Source organism: Lissotriton vulgaris, chromosome 4_1 (genome assembly GCF_964263255.1).
Source record: "Lissotriton vulgaris chromosome 4_1, aLisVul1.2, whole genome shotgun sequence".
Taxonomy (NCBI): domain Eukaryota; kingdom Metazoa; phylum Chordata; class Amphibia; order Caudata; family Salamandridae; genus Lissotriton; species Lissotriton vulgaris.
Genome location: NC_141691.1, coordinates 321,271,935 through 321,293,594, shown reverse-complemented (window position 1 = coordinate 321,293,594; position 21,660 = coordinate 321,271,935). Strand labels below are relative to the sequence as shown.

At 44.5% G+C, this 21,660-nt stretch overlaps 1 protein-coding gene across 1 annotated transcript in view; it reads left to right on the top strand.

Annotated features, from left to right (window-relative positions):
* SLC9A6 (solute carrier family 9 member A6) overlaps positions 1-21,660 on the top strand; it is a 231,675-nt gene that overhangs the window by 113,801 nt on the left and 96,214 nt on the right. Inside the window, exons 7-9 of the mRNA XM_086918671.1 lie at positions 13,573-13,714; positions 13,987-14,092; positions 15,940-16,028. Of these exons, the coding sequence (XP_086774797.1) occupies positions 13,573-13,714; positions 13,987-14,092; positions 15,940-16,028 (337 nt within the window). The remainder of the gene's footprint in view (positions 1-13,572; positions 13,715-13,986; positions 14,093-15,939; positions 16,029-21,660) is intronic.

The window sequence follows — 21,660 nt, the reverse complement described above, 5'->3', positions numbered from 1 at the left end:
GACATAAATTGAATACAAGCTAGATGCTTCTTTGAAGCTATCATATGGCACTAGGAGCACCAATTTCTTTCTCTCCCACTCAATTCTCCAGGGGAATCCTGGAAGAATTTGTGTGGGAAAACATTGAAAAGGTAAAACATGCAGTTTTACCACTGGTAAAACCGAAACAATTCGTGCCTCTACTCTTAATCACCTTCGTGATAAACAAAATGTCTCCATGGACTTCAATGGCGTCACACTATCAGAAACCTAAGTAGGCTTCAATGCTGTCATGCTACCAGAAACCTAAGAAGACTTCAATGTTGTCACGCTATCGGAAACCTAAGAAGACTTCAGTGGTGTCATGCTATCGGAAACCTAAGGAGACTTAAATGTTGTCACTCTATCGGAAACCTAGGCAGACTTCAGTGGTGCCACGCTATCCGAAACCTAAGTAGACTTTAATGGTGTCACTCTATTGGAAACCTAAGTAGACTTCAATGGTGTCACGCTATCGGAAACCTAAGCAGACTTCAATGGTTTCACTCTATTGGAAACCTAAGCAGACTTCAATGGTGTCACGCTATCAGAAACCTAAGCAGACTTTAATGGTGTCACTCTCTCGGAAGCCTGAGCAGCCTTCAATGGTGGCACAATATCGGTAACCTAAGCAGACTTCAGTGGTGGCACAATATCGGAAACTAAGCAGACTTCAGTGGTGTCACGCTATCAGAAACTGTTTGTTCTCTATTCACTTTAATAAGATCTCTCTTTCATCAATCAGACTTAATTCCCATTTAAGAGTAAACAGGAAGGCAAGTTTGCACATATTATATTATCATTCTATCATGCAGTAGCCCAATCTAATTTACCGTCTGTAAAGTCATACGCTGATAGTATTCCCTTTGGCTTTATTACCATGATATTAACTTGATAGATCTCAGAACGAGGGGGTTGGCACCCAATAGAGGAGCGGTCACGGAGCGGCACAAGTGTCTATGTTGAAGCTGAAATAAAAGTCACTCCAGGTTTCCTGAGCATGAAGGTAATAAGCAAACAACAAAATATCAGCCTTACCAACAAGCAAAAGCAACAGGTATGATCAGAATTGCCTACACAAAGTATGATGCCATTTTAGCTAGACTACCATGCCTTGTAACATGGCAGCGTGTCTTGTTCAGTAGAGGTACTGAAAAATGTAAATCATATATTTAGCTTTTTAAGATATGATAGGGGGTTCTCATAGTGTAGGTTACCATAACAACCCTGCTAGCCTCTGCTCTACTGTTATGAATGCTACCACCAAACTTACAGAATTCAATCTACTGGATTATCCGATCTTCCTTAAAAGTCTATGCGGCAAGTGAACAAGCCAGCCACGTGGTCTCGGGTGAAGAATACGCTCGTGAAAATTTCTTCCTACCTACCTTCTGTAGAGATGATTGTGTTGTGAAAAAAAAATAAACAAGCACAATTTTCAGCAAGGTTTCACTTCCTATTCACAAGATCCTACCATGCACGACACAATCATCCACGTGGCCTCTAGATGGCAATGTTTTGCACTAATACCAAAATGTAAGTAGCAATAGAAAAAGAAGCATTGGCATAGCCAATAGGGTCTCGCCTTTGGGACCTTATAAGTGTTTAACCATGCAACAGTTAATGTTGTTGCACCAAGGATATTGTGCTGCATATCTAAATAGATAAGGTCCCAAAGACGAGACCTATTGGCTATGCCAATGCTTGTTTAACCTTGGATCTATCCAGTTTTCTTTGACCATACCAGTCAATTTAGTAAATAGAGTTATTGTCTTGCAGGTACATTGGGCGCTGAATGTTAATGGTCTACCGATCAGCACCAACAAATTCATCTTACCTTTCCTGTGCAGTGGGAGCGAGCAGAGACGATGAAGGATGGTCTGGTCTTGGCCCTCTGCTTACAGTGCAAATCCTTCCTCTTTTTGCTTAAATGTTCCTTTCATGTGACACAGGCATCAGCCATTTTTGTTTAGCATACTAAGGAAAAATGGAAGTAGTGATTTGTTGTAGACGCTAAGCATTGAGTATCCAATGCTGACATCTGAGCTGATTGAGTGTAAACAAGGGGGACCAGCAACATTGGAACGCGTAAATGTTGTAGTAGTGCAACTAACAGTGATACTAATTGTGATAGTGTTAGTAGTTGTAAGAAGGCACAATAAGGGAATTCGTAATGGCACTGGTAGTCTTAGTAGCAGTGAATTTAGTACAGTAAATCAGAGCTATAATAGCATTATGAGCAGAACTGGTGATAGAAGTGGTACTAATAGTATTAGTACTTCTAGAGGTAATATTGATAGTAGTAGCATTCCAGTTCTATTACAAAGAGTACTTCTAATCCTGATAGTAAAGTTTATAGTAGGGTGAGTGCACACTGCCCCCCATCCCAGCATTCGGTTTTGGTAGCATTTCCAGCACCCCCAAAAAGAATGTGTTGCTCTCTACTAAAGAAGGACAACAATCCTGAAACATGTGTCTAGAGATGCACAGCAGTGGCTGCACCAACAAGGGTGAAAAACTAAAGCCTGACACCGAATTAAGGGGCTGATTAGGATGGAGGATTTTCCGCATCCTCCGGGCCGGCGGAAGCCACCGCCGGCCTGGAGGATGCGGAAAATCCTCTGCGGACCCACCAAGACCCACCGCCACATTAGGATGGCTGGTGGGTCCTGGTTTCCGTCCGCAGCTTTTCCGCCGCGGTTGGCTTACAACCGCGGCGGAAAAGCACTAATATGGTGACTCTCAGACACCGTTAGCCAGATTAGGATGTGCTCGGAAACATGCTTTTCCGCGGCGGCTTTTCCGCCGTGGAAAGGCATGTGAAACTTCACTGCGGGGGCCCGTTGCGGGCCCCCTAGGTGAAGGGGAGGGGGTGGGGGGTGCACATGGGATAGGTACCCCCCTGCATTTGTATGCAGTAAGCGGCAGGCACCACGCGGTGCCTGCCACTTTCTACATACAAATGCAATGCGTGCATTTTTAACATTGCTGCGGGTGCAGCTTGAAGCTCCACCCGCCGCAATGTTAAAAATAGAGGATGTGACCGCCACCCTGGCGGTCACATCCTAATCTGCACAGAGGGAACGCCGCAGCCCATGCGGACGTTCCCTCCTACTCAGGGGACTTGAGTCCGTCCGCGATCCTAATGACCCCCTATGTGTTAGAATTCACTGCATTTACTATGATGCATCGGGACAAACCGAGTGCTGGGATGTGAGGCAGTGTGGGCCCACCCACCCTCCTGACTAAAGTTTATAGTGGTAGGACCTGAAATGGTACGATTTGTAATAATTTAAATAATTTAGTAGTTGAACCATTAGCAGGAATAGCAACAGCAGTGACAACTTTAGTAGCAAGGAACATGGCACAGAGTGTAAGTAATAATGTAGTTTGTTGGGGGATGGGACGTATATAGGCCAGTGAAGGGTAAAGTGGGGCTGGATTATCAGATGTAGTAAGAGCCTTTGTGGCAGGCTGATGAGGATTTTCGGATACATAAGCCTATTGGTGTAAAGTAAAAAATAACAACCATTCACTTAACATCTTTCTTGATACAAGTATGGAAGCAGGTCACAAAGCAGAGATGACCTAAACTAGAAAAATTATTTTAGAGAGGTTAGTAAAGAGTGCGTTATTTTTTAATCCAGCAGAATTTAACACATCCGCTGTGAGGAATAGCACGTGTTATATTCTCTTTAGGAATATTCACATATTGGCGCAGTTGTCTCTGGGCACGTAAAGGCAAGTTATTATCACATCATTAGGTATTAGTAATTCTGCCTTCCTTGGACCTACTGAGTCGCGGAGTAACAGACTCACTGGGAGAACAGGACGGATTCCGCATTGTTGTAGGTGCAAGTTAGCAGAGGCATTTTTTTACTTGCTGTCTAACCTGGAAACTCGCCCCAGTAACATAGAAAACACCCTTTCTCTGAAGAGATATGTGTGTGTGGGCTCAAACTTAAACCCCAGAAAGGCCCAGGAGGCACCTGAGCAATCATAAAGTAACAGTAGCACACTAGTTTACATGTGGAAAACACCCTACCTCCAGAACAGCCGTCAAAGCTGCCCCGTGGCAATGTCCTCATTAGAAAAGACAGGAGAGCGTTATGTAATTTCCTGCGGCCTGATGAACAGTCTGACATGCAGCTTTGTCGCAGCTAACACTTACTGAGACACTCGCTGCATCTCCCGGCATCTAAAACGAAGGCTGGCTGCTGAGAATCTGAAATTCACGTCTCTGGAATAAACATGCTGAAAGTCTGATAACAAGGTTTGTTAATTACTGCCCCCGCGCAGTGACGTGGCGAGCTGTTGGAGGTGTTGAAAGGAAGGCAGATGCGGATCACAGCATCTGAAGAGTACATTGTTTGCAAGCGCTGAGTATTATAGAAGCTCTGTGTGTGAGTGATCTTCCTCAGAAATCTAGGCATTCGTCAACATGTGTACAGCTTTGTGTCAGTGTGTTTTAGCATAAACAAAACGTGTGCTGCGAAAGATTGCAACAAACCATAACTTCTGCATGTGGATGCTGAATTTGGGAACTTGGGCGTTGGGTGGTACAGGTTTAAAAAACAAACATTAAAGGAGACCATGAGCGAGTCTCTCTAACCATATACAAACAACCAAACATACCAAGCAAATGTGCGCGCGAGTAAGATGTGAAAAGCACGCAGGCTGGTGAGTGGTGTGCTCGCACCATGACGAGAGTGGAAAGCCATATGGCGCCTCTGCTAGTCATTGTGTGCGTAACCGCTCGCTCTATGCCAGCCGTGTGGTAGGACTTTTAAAAACCCACATACTAAATGTCTCGCAGAGCTGCAGCGCTTGCGCTGGCTCAGCAAGATCTAACGAGTCAAATCAATGAACTTCGCTGTGTATGAAACAACCACAAAAGTATGCATGAAAACAAATAGGTTACAAATGATTAATATCAGCTAAAAAAATGTTAAATTACACTTTTTAAACAACACAGGTCAAAGTTAATTACATTATAAAATGTCAATTTTAAAAAGCAATTCAGGTTCATCAAATCATCATGGGCTCAGCGCTGTATTGGGACAATTATACTTTTACGTCTTAAGTGCATTTATAATAAAAAGCGCCACGTTGAGACAGACCCTGGCATCATTAAGTTCAGACAAATATTTTACTGCAGCAAGATGCGATCCATTGCTGTATGCAAGCAAAAGTGGTTTTAAGTAATAACTTCTAAAACCAGAATCAAAGTCACAAAACAGCATAAAGTGTACAGTCAGTGCTCTGTTTACTCCGTCCATCGCATGGTCAAGGGAACCCCTCCAAAGGACAGGCTTTCATTGTGGGAAAGGCAAGTAAATGATGCACAATTCCCAATCTTACCAGTGAAAATTCATTTTTTGAATTGCTGAAAACCTTTGGCACCGTTTGACTAATGTGCATGACATTTTGTACACCCTTTGCAAAACTGGCTATGGTTCAGCATGTCAAGTATGGGTGGGTGGTCAGCTAAGAGTTAAAATGGCATAGTTCAATATTAAAAAAATGGTAGCAACAGTGAAATGTCTAATTCGGTCACCTTTACAGGATATTGGCCTCTCTAGGTCTCCAGAAAATAAAAAATCAAATACGTTATATGTGGGCAGGGTGAGCATACCCTAACCCCTTGTCAGTGCACAACATACCTGATAACTGTAAATGTTTTGCTTACGATAGACCAATTTTTTCACGTGCCTATGGCAAAGGGATGTTGTGAGTACAGGGGGGCTGTCAGTTATGATGTGGCTTGCACACTACAACGCCAAAATCCAGTATTGTTTTCTGGTTGCTAAGCCATACTTAACATTTAAAGGGATTTCTTTTATGAAAACAGACTCACACACACGGTCATAGTACCTTTGAATCACAGACAGACAGACAGACAGACACTCACCCACTCACTCACTCACACATTCACTCACTCACTCACTCACTCACACACTCACACTCACTCTCACACTCACACTCTCTCTCCTTAATGAATGTTAAAAAGTCTAAGACGACTATTGATTTGTATATACATATTCTCCAGTATTACATCTTTCATAGATTCACATGCTTGTATCTTCCCCGTCGTCATGGTGGGAGTCTCACGGTAACAGAATGACCAAGCAGTATCATAGAGAAGAAAAACTGCATAGAAAATCCCCATAGGGACTGTAATATTTGGTAACCAGACCATTTCCTTGTTTGGTCCAAAAGTCAGCCAATCAGAATTGCTGCCCTGCCCTCACACTCCCCAGCAGAAGCTTCCTGCCTCAGATTTCCAACCGCCTTCGTGTGAGAAAGGAGTCTCCCTGAGCTCTGCTCAGTTTTCTGTTCCTGAGTGAACTTTTGACCTTTTGGAATCTTATTTTCCTGTCTTCTGGATTAAGGTATTGTGTGTACCTATTTTTTTCATTATGGCTGAAAGCTCTAAAAAGAGGCTGTTCAGGCCTTGCAGATCCTGTGGGAAGGCCAGGCTCTACTCTGAGGACCCACATAAGGACTGCCTTTACTGTCTTCATCCTAAACATGTGGCTAAGGATTGTAAATACTGTAGAACCTTTTCTGTCAAAACTAAAAGAGACAGAGAGGCTCGCTTGCTGTTATGGCTTCAGAAGAAGAAGGCCACATCAGGCTCAGATTCTGAGGAGGAATCTTCTCATTTGACACCCAAGAAAAGAAAGGCCTCTGTTTCTGAGGAGAAAGTGGAGCCTAAAAAGAGTAAATCAAAGGAGAAATCAACATCATCTCTTCCTATTACTCCTCTGAAAAAGCAGTCAAGTCTGAAAGGGCCTGGGTCTGCTCCATCGACCAGTTCCCTAGCTTCTGCTCCAAAATCTGTGGTGAAGACTTCAGCTCCGTCGACGACTTCACCGTCGACGATGACTTCGTCGACGACGACGGCTTCGTCGACGATAGGATCTAAAGCTGCGTCGACAGCGACAACGTCGACGACAACAACGTCGACGAGTAAGATTTCGCTGTCGACGAAGAGACCGTCGACGACGTCGACAACGACGACTCCGTCGACGACTGGTTCGACGTCGAGGATGTCGACGGGGGCCCCGTCGACGATGGTCCCGTCGACGAAGGCTCCGTCGACGATGGTCCCGTCGACGGCACCGTCGACGACACCGTCGACGAAAATCATGCTAACAACTGCGAAAGCATTCAAATCGCCACAGTCGAAGACCATGATCTCTATCCGGTCTTTTCAGTCGACCAGGGGTTCGGCGACTATCAGCAAATCTGCGGAGTTCACCTCTTGGACGCAGATTTCACCTTTGCCACCATCCTCATTGTTAGAGCAGGACTCAGATGGAGAGGAGTCCTCAGGTGCCGCCTACAGTCCTTCTCAGATTCAGATAAAAAGCCAAGACATGTACGAAGAGGAAGTATATTCCTTCAAGGACAGACCTCAATCTTCCAGATACGAGTCTTTTCAGGAATCTGGTGATTATAATGAGGAGGAGGACCAACAAGAGGACTCACGTGAGGAAGAGCGGCAAGAGACGGTTTCCATACCTGTCTCTTGTATCTGACCTTAGGTTAATGATAAACGACTACTACCGTCGTTTCCCAGAGGCGAACACCTCTCAACCATCTACGCAGGTGCCTTCTTCACAGCCACAAAAAAAAAACTCTGCCTCACAAGAACAAGTGGTGAGATCACCGCCAGTAGTTACTATAAGGGATGACCTAACGGAATCCGACGAGGATGAACAGCCTGAAGAAGGAGAACTTGTTCATGATGCTTCGGGGCAGGAATAGAATGAATACATTTTGCCATCGGCTCCGTCACCTATCCTACTACCGTCTACCTCCCCTCCTCAAGACATCGGATGTTTCCATGATATCATGGAAAAAGCGGCTAAGAGGTTCAATTTGGATGTGGAAGTTCAAGAGACGGATTGTTTCTTGTATGATTTCAAAGACGATGCCAAAAGATCGGTTCGTTCAATCCTATTATCCCTCACATCTGGGAAGAGGGCCTAAAGATTTTGAAAACACCGGCTTCCATAGCGGTTTCTGTTCCTCAGATTGAAAAAAAGTACAGAGCGCCAGAGTCTGCAGCAGCCTGTCTCTTAGGGCACCCCAGACCGGAATCCGTTGTGACGCAGGCGGCGCAGAGGAATTCTAAAAACCCGGTGGCTACTTCCTTGGTGCCACCAGACAAAGAAGGAAGGAGAATGGACGGTGCCGGTAAGAGGTTTGCGGTCATGGCAGCCTCTACTATTAAAGCGGCAAATGCAATGGCCCTTATTAGCCGTTTCAACAGGCAAATGTGGTCCGATCTTGCACCCATACTATCTGCGCTACCGGAAGATAGAAAGGAGGAAGCGGCGGCCATCCTTAAAGATGGAGCTAAGTCTGCTGCCGAATCTATAGACATCGCCATGGATGTCTCGTCTATGGCCTTCAGACAGATGGCTGGGGCGGTTTCGCTTCGCAGGCAAGGCTGGCTTAAAGCGACATCGTTTCGCCCGGAAGTGCAGGCGAAGATTGTCGATATGTCTTTTGATGGCGAAAATTTATTTGGGAAGCATATAGACGAGGCGTTGCAAGGCATAAAATCTGACACGGATACAGCTAGAGCGCTGGGATCCCTTCAACAGGGAAGGTTTCAGTCCTTTCGAAAAAGGGGTGCAAGAGGTCAATTCAATCAAAGACCCTCTTTTCTGACCAATCGATATCAGCCGTATAACCAACAGGGATATCGACAATACAATGCCAACAACCAGTACAGGTCCTCCAACTCCTCTTATCAGCAGCAGCCTAGAGGCAAAACAAACACCAGAGGGAAGAATCAACAGTCTAACAGACGTCAATGATTTCAGGCCGGCGCTCCCCACACAACAGATCCCGGAAAACGACCACTATCTGTCTCAATACTTCAACAACTGGATGTCCATAACATCGGACAAATGGTTTCTAGATGTCATAAGCAGGGGTCATACTCTGGAATTTGTAGAAATACCACCAGATCATCCCCCAGTGCTCAGGCTCAACCAACATCGTCAGGAAATGCAGAAGGAAGTACACTCGCTTCTGCAAAATGGAGCCATAGAAGAAGTGCCGCAACATCTCAGAGGGAAAGGCTTCTATTCGCATTTCTTCCTCATCAAAAAGAAACAAACCCTGAAATGGAGACAGGTATTGGATTTGAGGGATCTGAATCAATACATAAAGAAGATACCCTTCAGAATGCTATCGTTGCAACAGATCCTACAAATGATAAAGGAAAAAGACTACATGGCGTCTTTGGATCTCATGGATGCGTACTTCCATATTCCCATTCATCGGAAGCACAGGAAATATTTACGATTTGTCGTGGAGAGTCGCCACTTTCAATTCAAAGTCCTGCCATTCGGACTCAAATCGGCCCGAGGGTGTTCACCAAATGCATGGCCCCGGTGGCGGCCCACTTAAGATTGCAAGGGCATTACATTTACCCATATCTGGACGACTGGTTGGTGACAGGTCCATCTTTCAGAGAGGCAACAAGATCTCTTCAGTGCTGCATCCGGCTGTTTCAGCGCTTGGGACTACGGACCAACTTGGAGAAATCCTCGCTGACTCCGGCCCAGGGCATCCAATTCTTAGGGGCATCGATATGCACCAGAGCAGGGAAGGCCTATCCTTCCGAAGACCGAATGAGAAAGATCATGGGTCTAACGGCGTCACTTCAAACAAAAAGGTCCACTTCTGTGAGAGTGTACAAGTCCATGTTGGGGATGATATCATCCTGCATCCCACTGGTGCCAAATTGTCGCCTTCGAATGAGGCCTTTGCAGGAACAACTGGACGAGCAGTGGGTTCAGTCCAAAGGAACCTTCGAGGATCGGATTGCCATCACGAACCGTATGAAGGTGGCCATTTCATGGTGGAAGGTTCAAAAGAACTTGGACCAGGGCTTGAACTTAGTTCCTCGAGATCACGACTTCGTGATGACAACGGACGCTTCGCTGAAAGGATGGGGTGCGCATCTTCAGGAGCTGGAGATTCAGGGCCTTTGGTCAGACTGGGAAGCACAGCTTCACATAAACATGTTGGAGCTCAAAGCGGTGTTTCTGGGGCTTCAAGCATTCCTTCCCAGGATACGCCAATCGTCGGTACTTATCCAAACGGACAGCACCACGACTATGTTTTACTTGCTAAAACAGGTTGGAACAAGATCCAAACAGCTGTCGACATTGGCGCAAAGAATCTGGAAATGGCTGATAACCAACGGCATTTCAATTCAAGTTCAACATATACAGGGAGTCCTCAACATACTGGCAAATGCCCTGAGTCGCACTTCCAATGTGACGCACGAGTGGGAACTGCACGACACTCAGCTTCACAACCTGTTTCAAAGGTGGGGCACTCCCACATTAGACTTGTTTGCAACAAGAAACAACTCAAAGTGCGTTCAGTTTGCGTCCAGGTACCATCAGCAAGGATCCAAGGGAAATGCATTCCACATGGACTGGACAGGGAGGTTTGCCTACGCGTTCCCTCCATTTCCATTGATACCGCGAGTTCTTCGCAAGATGAGATTGGAACCGTGCCATGTCATACTGATAGCACCAGCCTGGCCGAGGCAGGCGTGGTTTTCAGATCTACTTCAGATGTCGAAGGGCAGCAAGATCCAGCTTCCGACATTCCAGAACTTCATCTCCATGAAAGACTGTCAGATTCTGCATCCGGATCTGCAATCCCAAAAATTGTCAGCATGGAACCTCATGAGTGGGAATTTCAAAACGTAGACATTCCGCAGGAATGCAGGCATATTCTCTCGCAAGCCAGAGCTATGTCAACAAACAAAACATATGCAGCGAAATGGACCCGTTTCTGCCACTGGTGCGACAGTCAAAACTTACATCCGTTTGAAGTACACCCCGAAGGTATCCTACCTTACCTGCTGTCACTATCTAAGGCAGGTCTGTCGCATGCCTCGGTCAAAGTGCACTTGGCAGCAATATCACGCTTCAGGAGGAAGCCAAACGAGCCATCCCTCTGGTCTTCCAGGATAATAAAGGAATTTATCAAAAGACTTTTTAGAGTTTATCCACCCACCCGGCGTCCACCAGTGCCGTGGCACCTCAATACAGTCCTATCTCAACTTATGAGGCCACCTTTCGAGCCTATACACAAAGCAGACTTACAGTTCCTATCTTGGAAGACAGCCTTACTGCTTGCACTAACATCAGCAAGGAGGGTTAGCGAAATTCAGGCCTTTTCAGTGGAAGAGCCCTTCTTACAATTTCGCAAGGACAGGGTTATATTAAGGACAAATCCATCTTTTATTCCTAAAGTTCCTATGTCTTTTCACCTCAATGAGCCTATCATTCTGCCTACCTTTTTCAGCAATCCCTCATCGGAAGCAGAAAGGGCATTGCACTCTCTGGACATCTCTAGAATCTTGAAGTTCTACATTGAACGGACAAGGACATTCCGCAAATCCAAACAATTATTTCTTGCTTTCGAGGGTCAAAGGAAAGGCCTTCCTCTGTCCAGACTGAGTATTTCCAGATGGATTTCATCAGCTATCCTGAAATGTCATGAGAATGCGGGAAAGCCGCTCTGTTCTAAAGTGAATGCACATTCCACAAGGAAGATGGCGACTTCAATGGCCTTGTTCGCAGGAGTGTCGCTGCCCGACATCTGCAGAGCAGCGACGTGGAAGAGCGTGCATTCATTTACAAGGCACTACTGTCTAGACACTGCGTGGAAAGAGGACACTGCAGTGGGACAAGCTGTTCTGAAGCGCCTATTTCAGTAAGGTATGTTTTACTTGGCTGATGATTTTTCTAAGCAATACTTTGATTTATGTTTGTACATATATATATATATATATATATATATATATATATATATATCTGCACATATAGTACTATATTGATCTGTATTGTTCTACCATTGCTTTAATGCAGAGCTTCCTTCTGGGTTCTGTCCTGGAAACGCTACAAATTTGTGAGCACTGCTTACTACTCTGATACAAGCATGTGAATCTATGAAAGATGTAATACTGGAGAAGGAATTAGTTACTTACCTGTACACTATAGTTCTCCAGTATTATCTTTCATAGATTCACATGCGCCCGCCCGCCTCCCCGTTTCTCAGACAGATCCTGTTTCTCGGTATTATCCATGTCTCTCACTCGGGGACGGAAATCTGAGGCAGGAAGCTTCTGCTGGGGAGTGTGAGGGCAGGGCAGCAATGCTGATTGGCTGACTTTTGGACCAAACAAGGAAATGGTCTGGTTACCAAATATTACAGTCCCTATGGGGATTTTCTATGCAGTTTTTCTTCTCTATGATACTGCTTGGTCATTCTGTTACCGTGAGACTCCCACCATGACGACGGGGAAGATACAAGCATGTGAATCTATGAAAGATAATACTGGAGAACTATAGTGTACAGGTAAGTAACTAATTCCTTACCTAGGTTCACCATAGGAATACAGGGTAGCTCTATGTTCCTATAGAATGCTAATTTTGATTGAGTCCACAATACAATTTATAGGGACAGTGATTTAGCTTTAGCAAATAATGCTGATAATATGTGAATGACCCTGAGCGTACACACTTACTCTTAAGTGTTTCATGCTCAGATCCATCGACAAATTCTATATGTATGTTGGAGAGATAATAAAGGTTTAGAAACTGTATTTGTAAATTAAATGCCACACTACAAAATACAGATGTTTAATGGATTGAGTAATTGATAAAGTTAAAATTGAGTAATTGATTAAGTTATAATTAAGAAATGGAAGATTTTATTTTGTACAGTGATTCAAACCGAACACTAGAAGTGGCTTTCCAATAGCATACAAATTCACTAGTCCATGATGGTTGTTACATGTAAACTGCGTTGTACATAGTAATCTCAGTCTCTGCAAATTTCCATATAGATCATACAGATGATATAAGTAAGAAAAGACCTCAATTAGTTAGAGCCATGGACCTGACAAAAAGCACATTCGCTGTAAGACAAGATTCTCACTGGCAAGTGGCTGTGGTTAATTCTTCAGCATACACAAACATCTCAAACATTGAGTCCCTCTTACATCTTTTCTAACTGTATTGTATTTACCACTCATGCGGTATGGTAAAAAAATAAAAAGTTAACTTTTTTTTATCAGGGTTGCCCAGTGCAGATCAAGTGGGCCAGATCTGTTCGAAAATTTCAGGATATCTGATATTTTTACAAACAGTGACATATAATAAAGCTCATGTACATAGTAAGCGTAAACCTGGAATTAAGGCCTGCCAGGCTGGACATATGTTGAATATCACCAGTTTAAATCAAAGTTATGCATATGTTAATGAACAATATTTTTTTGGGTTTGATAGTTTTGTGTCTGTGTCCAGGGCCTTAGTTTGACTTGAAACGCTTCGAGATTGGATGGTGCATTCAAAGTTGAATGGGTTGAAACTTGTGTAGATTTGGGAATATAAATCATTTAATAAGACGTTCCTTTTTTGTAATGCTATTTTTTGATTGATTGATTGGGCGTTCAGTGCTTTTAGCTAATCCTAATAGACATTATACCTTTTTTATCTTAAGATCAATCGTTGCGTACCAGCCAGCAGGAGAAAATAGTCAGACACTGGACGTGTCTGCAATGTTTAAATCTATTGGGATATTCCTGGGCATATTCAGCGGATCCTTTGCGATGGGAGCAACTACAGGCGTAGTCACAGCTTTAATATCCTTTTATTACATTTCACAAAATGCTCACATCTTTTACTACTAAATTTGTTTGTTGCTTCATGTATTAATTGTTGAGAATAAACAGTTATTGCAAAGTATTTGGGAGGTAGTAAATTACATTTCACAAAATGCTCACATCTTTTACTACTAAATTTGTTTGTTGCTTCATGTATTAATTGTTGAGAATAAACAGTTATTGCAAAGTATTTGGGAGGTAGTAAATTGTGTCAGATTAATGGTAAGCTATGGACCTTAACAATCAATCACGTCACAAAGTTTACAAAACTACATGAGTTTCCATTACTCGAGACAGGTCTGTTCTTCTTGATGTCCTGGAGCACCTTTCTGCTGGCTGAGGCTTGCGGTTTTACAGGTAGGTGTTCGTATGTATTGCATTTAAAATTAAGTTTAGAGGTAATTTAAAGGCATAAAACAGTTTCTGTATTGTTTTCACCTACATACTTACAATCAGTAGCACAGTATTTTTAAAGCTAGTACTTCTGCTGTACACACCTGATATTTGTATGAGCCCACTGTGAATAGACATTGCAAATTGCCAATACAGAAATATCGTTACTATTGAAGCTAAAAACCTTTATGTTCATGGTTGTCTCTCCCTAGGGAAATTATACCCTTTGTTAGGAGTTCTATGTCTGTATTAAGTTTACCCCACACAAGACCATATCCAAAGATTAACCTATGTCTAAACCTCATGCTGTTCTCTGTACCCACTGGGCACTGCTTTTGGCACTGGCTGGCTGGCCCAGCCTATTTACATAAAGGCCAACTACCTGCCACAATTCAAATGTATAGTTTGCCTGAGTCTCCCAAAAGATTATTTAGAACTCAGAATGTCATTTTGCTGTCAGCTTGCGGTCAATTTTGGATGCAGACTGAGATTTAGTCTCTGCCTTCTTGCAGTGCTCAACTAGCACTTCAGTATTCGGCTGTGAGAAGGTGACGACCCATTGCAGGAAATAAACAATTTGGAAGGTTTAGCAAGATAATGATTTATTTATTTCCATTGCTTGATATAGTTACGAGCTTCCACATCTGAGAAATGTAATGTGAGATGTCTGTGAGTTTTAGACAAGTGCCAATAGGTAGGGAACTATAAGGAGCCCCTCCTAATGCATATTTGGCATGGACAGAATGGGTGTTAATTGCAAGCTCCGAGAATGGGTCCATAATCAGCTTATCTGGTTCACATCATTGTCTGGTGTGGATTAGTTTAGCACTTTCTCGTCATCTTGATGGAAAGGAAATTATAGTTTATGGTTTTCAATTGAAAGTCATTGATACAGAAGAGGCAACAGTCTAAGCAGTACAGAAAACACGTGCGTGCTGCTAAATTTGGGACCATTTTTTCAGATTACAGTTTAAAATTTGACATGACTTTGTTTTCATGTTATTTAGAGGCTCATTCAAAAAGCTCTTATCCGTAAATATACATTAGGAAATTCATGAGAAGGCACAACTAAGTCAGAGAATGGCCTTTTTGCTAATACCAACTCCGTGAATTAGGTCCTCTGTAAGCCTCTAGTCCCACTTGTTTTGATAAGAGGCTCTCTTTTTTCGCTGGGATCTTTTACTACCAACCACGTGGTCGGTAGAAGCAGTGCCTCATAAAAAGATGTCTTTAAGGTCACCAGGTATGACCAGGTTTGTACAGGAACCAGCACCAGGTGGATCCTTCTCTTAAGGACTCAAAAATTGGCATGGGGCTAGTTTAAACAGCCTGGGGATCTAGTGCAGTTAATCTGTCAAATCTTTTGGGACGCGGGTAGGGCACCATTTTTGAGTAGTCCATATGCTCCTGAAGGTGCATACTATGGGATGCCTTTTAAAGTTTGTTTTACTTCCTTCCATTGTCTTCCTTTTTAGAGCCTTGCAAGCCAAATATGTTTTTGATATTTTATTAATCCTTCTCTGATAGTTATGCTAAAAGGGACATGTAAAGGAACATAACTAAGACACTTATATTGTCCTGAATTCCTGGCTGTTACTTCAATAGCATTTAGACTCACTCAAATAAATGAATAAATATGTAAAAAAGCAAAATTAGAAGCCTTATTTATGATCAAGTTAAATAATAAGCAGGGTGTAAGGTGTGATGTGACATTAAGAGATACGGGACATTTACATTTATTGAGGGAAAAAACCTTTTTTCGATTTGTTACAGTTGATGTATTGCTAATGAATTTTGAATTTCATTTGTAGGCGTCGTAGCGGTCCTGTTTTGTGGTATAACACAAGCTCATTATACATATAACAATCTATCGCCAGATTCTCAGCGCAGGACCAAGCAGGTAAACATAAATGTTTTTTAATGCATTTTTAAACAGTAGTTTACTTTGAAACAATAAAATATTGCATACATTTGTTTAAGCATTAGTTTGAGTTATGTGAAAATTGTCTTCAGAAAAAGAAGTTTGACAGTATTTCAGGACTTAGCACTAAGCAACAAAATAAATTGACAAAGCATCTTGTCATTATATCATTGTGTGGGCGTATTTAGTATGTCAAGATTGTGCAACCTTTGCTATGATGAAAGCTACTTCTGATTAATGAAAATTGGCCTGGGCTACTAAAAGTTATGTTCACAATAGTGAGCACATCAGACAAGATCTGGCACTCTCTCACGGTAGGGGGCATTCTCCGTTGCACCCGAGCTTCCCCGTTTGCATCTCTTCCGTAAGTGACTCTACAACGTATACATTTCCTTTTCTGTAATCCGTATCTCTGCCTTGTGGGACTCTTCAACTTACTGACTCCCTCCCTGACCCTTGCCTTTCGTGGATCCTGTCTTTTTCTGGATTGCTAATCTACCCTGGTATTGAATGTGTTATCTTTCTGTAATTAATGCAATTTTATTTTGCCGTATGATCCCCCTGTTGACCTGAAATTCCGACCCGCCTTCTAGCACCCTGTCCCTTGTTGCCCTTTGACTAAGCACTCCTTCTCCCCTTGTTGGGGAAAGATCCAGTATTCTTACTCTGGAGTCTCAGTGTCCCCTCTGAGAGAGTCCACAGCGTCAAGGGAACCATGCACAGCTGAGGCATGGTATGCGCCCCTTACCAAAGCACTCCCTCTCCCCTTGTTGGGCAAGGATCCAGTAGGTAGGCCTTGGAGTCTCAGAGACCCTTCTGAGAGAGTCAACTGCGTAAAGGGAGCCTCACGCAGCGGAGATGTGGGAACGATACCACTTCCCCTGGGATCACAGCTTACCGGACCTTGGACGAGGTTTTTAACTGTTTACTGGTTTGTGCCCCCTTCACCTTTTCCCCCCTCCTTTCATGCTCTGTCTCACCCTCCCCTACTGCTTTCCCTCTTTCATTCTTTGTCTACTTCCTCTGCCCCTATACCCTCCCCTTAATTCTCTCCTCTTGCCTTCTATGCCGCCTAGCCCCCTGCCGCTTGTGCGCTTTAACTAAGCACTCCTTCTCCACTTGATGGGGAAAGATCCAATTACTTATATTCTGGAGTCTCAGTGTCCCGTCTGAGAGAGACCACAGCGCCAAGGGAGCCACTCACAGTTGAGGTATGGTATGGTGCCACTTGCCAAATCACTCCCTCTCCCCTTTTTGGGGGAAGGATCCAGTAGGTAGGACTTGGAGTCTCAGAGACCCCTCTGAGAGAGTCCATTGCATAAAGGGAGCCTCTCGCAACAGAGTTGGGGGACTGATACCACTTCCCCTGGGATCACAGCTTACTGGACTTTGGACGCAGCTATTACTCGTCTACCGGTTTGTGCCCCCGTCGCCCTACCCCTCTTAGTTCATGCTGTGTCTCTCACCCTCCTCCTCCTCTTTCCCTCCTTTCATGCGCTGTCTACTTCCCATGCTCCTACCCCCTCTCCAATTAATCTCTCCCCTTGCCTGCTTTTTCCCTTACACATTTTGTCCTTATTGCTTGTCTCGACCTAACATGTAACTATGTAGCTATGCTCTAATAAATGTGTAACCTTTGTAACAATGTAACCTGTAACTATGGTCTTATACTCATGTAAAGCAGTCTGATACTTCCGGGTCTAGCCAGCGCTATATAAAACCCTTCAAATAAATAAATAAAATTAAAAGCTAGGCAGCATATGCAGAGTTGGCAGGAGGAGGAACACTAATCAATGGCACTGAAAGATATCCGGCTCGGTAAAAGGCAGAGTATCCAAAAACAGCTTGAAAATATGGTACAGACAAGTCAAAAGGGATCACTCTGCAAAACTGAGGACAATAATGCAGATCTTCACAAGGTCAGTCTACATCACCAGGGGTGAAAAGTTGTCAGCAAGTGGGAGATGAGAAGGGTGCTCTAGCTGTAGAGGCACACAGTTAGGCACCCCTGCTCGCACTCACTATGTAGCAAGCTGCCAAGTAGGCAAAAGAGCAAGAGTGAGGCAAATCTGTTCCCAGGTTCTAGCAGAGTCGGGCCATCTTGCGATGGCCTATAGATCCAGCAGTTGGAGGCATAGGGAGGGGAGCAGGAGGCTACAATGCAGCGCAGTAGTGCAGTGAGCTGTGGTCTGTTCACCGCCGCCACATGCACAAATAAGGCAGGTCCTCGCCTCTATAAAGGGCTGCCGCACAGTGGGCGACGGGTACCAGTCTTAGCCAAAGGCCCTGATATGACTACGGTGGACCACTGCATCAGTCAGGCCTGGCAGGAAGCTCCAGCAGCATGGCCGGCCTAGAGCAGCACAGGCGATGCCCGTGCACCGGGATCCCTTCGCGCAGCAGGCTGGGTGTGTGCAAGCAGTGCCTCAGTCAGCAATGACGAAGGCAGGACCCAACGTCAGTGTTGCCAGATTTTGAGACCCATCCCCATTCCAAGCCCAAAGCCGCTCAAGAGGTAGCCCAAATTAAGCCCAACGCAACCATTTTCAGCCCAAAAACCAGGCCAAAGTAGCAAGTCTCGAATTATGCAGAAATAGTAATCAGAAACAATTTTAAGTTCAAATATACATTCTATTAAATATACAGATAGTGGGAGGAAGTTAACTGGGCACCTGTCTTAATGCTACTCATTTTTAAGACCAGTCCTCACTTTGACTTTGTAAAGTGAAACAGGCACTGCTCATATCACAATAGTAGAAAACAAAGAGATTAAGAACGTCAGCAATAGTGTCATGTACAAATACTGCTTCCTCTAAACTGTATTTTAAGACAGTCTTTATGCATGATGTATTGATTCAAAATGCATATTACACTTGTAAAAAACACAATATCTCATTTAACATCCAGAATGGTCTTTTCCCTTGCACATATGCATGCCCCTGGTAAGTAAACTATGGAGGATAATGTATTTGTTGGAGGGATCCATGTTTTTAGTCCCAGTTTTTCATTTATAGATAAAGGCCAAGTTAAGGGGCCATCAGGCCTCCTTCTGATCGAGTGGCCTGGAACCTCACACTTAAATGCAACTGAAGGAAACAGAGGTACACTGCTTATCTCTTCACAGGTACTTAAGAGAGGCATGCTTGACTTTTTTCAGTCCCTTTATGTAAGAGCATGGAATGTAAGAATGTCAGATGTTTTGTTCTGTCCAAGTATTTACACAGAATTTAAATATAATATTTACACCGGATTTAAATAAAACAATTTTATTTCTTTTATAGCACTATTCAAAGTAATACAGGGTGTCGGAGTGCTTTACATACCATAAACTTTGACAGTATATCATGCAAGTGTGTAAATCATTGTACAAGATGTGTTGCATGACTCAGGGTTAAAAGATGTAGCAGTCACATACCCTACATAGCTCACTGTGCAATATTAAAAGGCTTACTAATTATGAACAAGTAACAAAAGGATCTGTGTTAAAAGCAGTAGCTCACTAACCTAGCTACATTAAAAAAAATCTGTCATCTGAATATTACATTAGGTGCTTTGCAGGAGACACATTCACCTTCTAAACTACTTTGATTCAGATCTGGGACTACACGAAACCGAGATCTCTCCAACAAATACTTTAACCTCCAGAGTTCTCACTAATTATTATTCCTTGATATTTACTGGGCACCTCTGTAGAAGCCTTAACATCATAACATGTTTGCAACCAATGAAGCATAACAGACAGATGGCCATGTGCATTATGAGAGAACAAATGTTGCTTTAAACTTGCTCTGAAAAAGTGGCGTTGTCTGGCCTTGCCCCATCACACACACTAAGGGACTCACTAATTTAAGCACAATCTGGTCGCAACAGTACACTGTAGTCTGGAAGCAATCTATTCCGACAAATTCTCTGGTGCACTGTGTAGGAAGGTACATCCTGACTATGGTTGCCCCCAATTTTTTTGCCCTGTGTTTTAGCTGGTTTTGGACATAGTCGACCTGGGACCCTGCCAATCAGGACCCCAGGCCTACTGCTCTCTCTTTAAAATGGATTCCATGTACCCTAGGTACATTTCCAATTGGTACTGGGCCACCCTATCAGACCCCGTAACGCAGGGCATAGGTGTACCCAGGGCCGCCAGGGGCTGCAGCATGGATTATGCCACCCCTGGCTGGCCTCCTAAATTTGACACAACTGGCTGCGTGACAGCTGGGGCGAAGTCGTGTACACACACTTTGCTTTAGGTATAGTAGTCCTATATCTAACCATACAATGGACACTCGAGTTCCTATCAGTCACTCCTATGGCAGGCCTTAACAATCCTGAAGGCAGAGTGCGTGGGCTCGTGTGAGCTAGGTTCAGGCCCGAGCCGAGCCCGGTTGCAGCTTGCGGAATCAAGACCCAATGGCTGTTCCATGATAACGCGTACCACATCGGTAACTTCGGTGTCGCGTTATCAAGACATGTCGAGTAAGGTGTCATACGAATCGGGATGCTGCCCTCTCACCAACTCTGGCGACGAGGTTAGCATTCCGCCCTTCTAGAGGGACACGACATGTACGTAACTGTGAACCCCGGTTAAAGTTAACTAAGGCCTCAGCTCCACAAAATGGATGCTGCCACCACAGACACGAGTCTGACCTCCTGCTGCTGGGAGTCCTTCCAGCGAGGAGAGCTTGGACAAAGGGTTTCCTGTCGAGGGCGGTGTTCGCACCGTCCCAGACAGGGTTTGTGTATTCTGGGTAGGTAGGGCTTTAGCGAGAAGGTGACTGCGGAGTGGCACCCCGGTGCTCACTACGCATCTGCCGGTTAGAACCAGTTCCAGGGGCGACAGCCCTGGCCTGGGGAAAGTCCGGCAGGGGAGAGGGGTGTAACTACCCCCCTTCCTGGTCCCACCCTTAGGGCAGGACCTAGTCATGTACCCACCCCTTTCTTTAGAATAAAGGCCGGAGCGGGGACCCTTCCAAATTAGATCATCTTTGAATCAAGAACTACTTTCTACGAAAGGACACTCAAGACTCTTCTCAAGATTTCTCCCTTGTGACTAAGGAGTAGTCACCCTGCATCAGCGGGCACCATCTAAGAACTCTGCGGTTTGCTGTAAGTCCTTCCTCAAGGAATCCGACGGCCCAGCTCGACGAGAACCGGCTTCCCTGGCACCTCTGACCTCTACCCACGTCATCAGCTCAGCTGTGATCTGTGGGTGCGACGAGACCTCGAGGGACCGGCCATCATCAAAACCTGCACGCTTTCTTAACCAGCACGACCATCGAGGTAACTCTCTGGTGAGTGCTCTGGGGTCCGAGAAGCCCCGACCCTGAGCCGCTCCAGCATCAAAGTGCAGTCTCCCAGCATCTCCACGATCTGCGTGGGGCCCTTCTGCTCGCTGCTCAGCACGTTGTCTGGTCACTAGCCGCTGGCTTGTGCCCTTCTGTGACGACATCCGGAAATCAACACTGCTGGTCTGGTTGCTCCAGACCGGCCCTTGCTTCCATCTTTTCGAGAAGCACCCCGGACCCTCCTGGTCCACTCAAGACGCCATCTTAGGCCCACCGCGTGGCCCTGAGATTTGCCAAGGCTTGTTGCCCCATCCTGGGCCCAGCGACGCCGA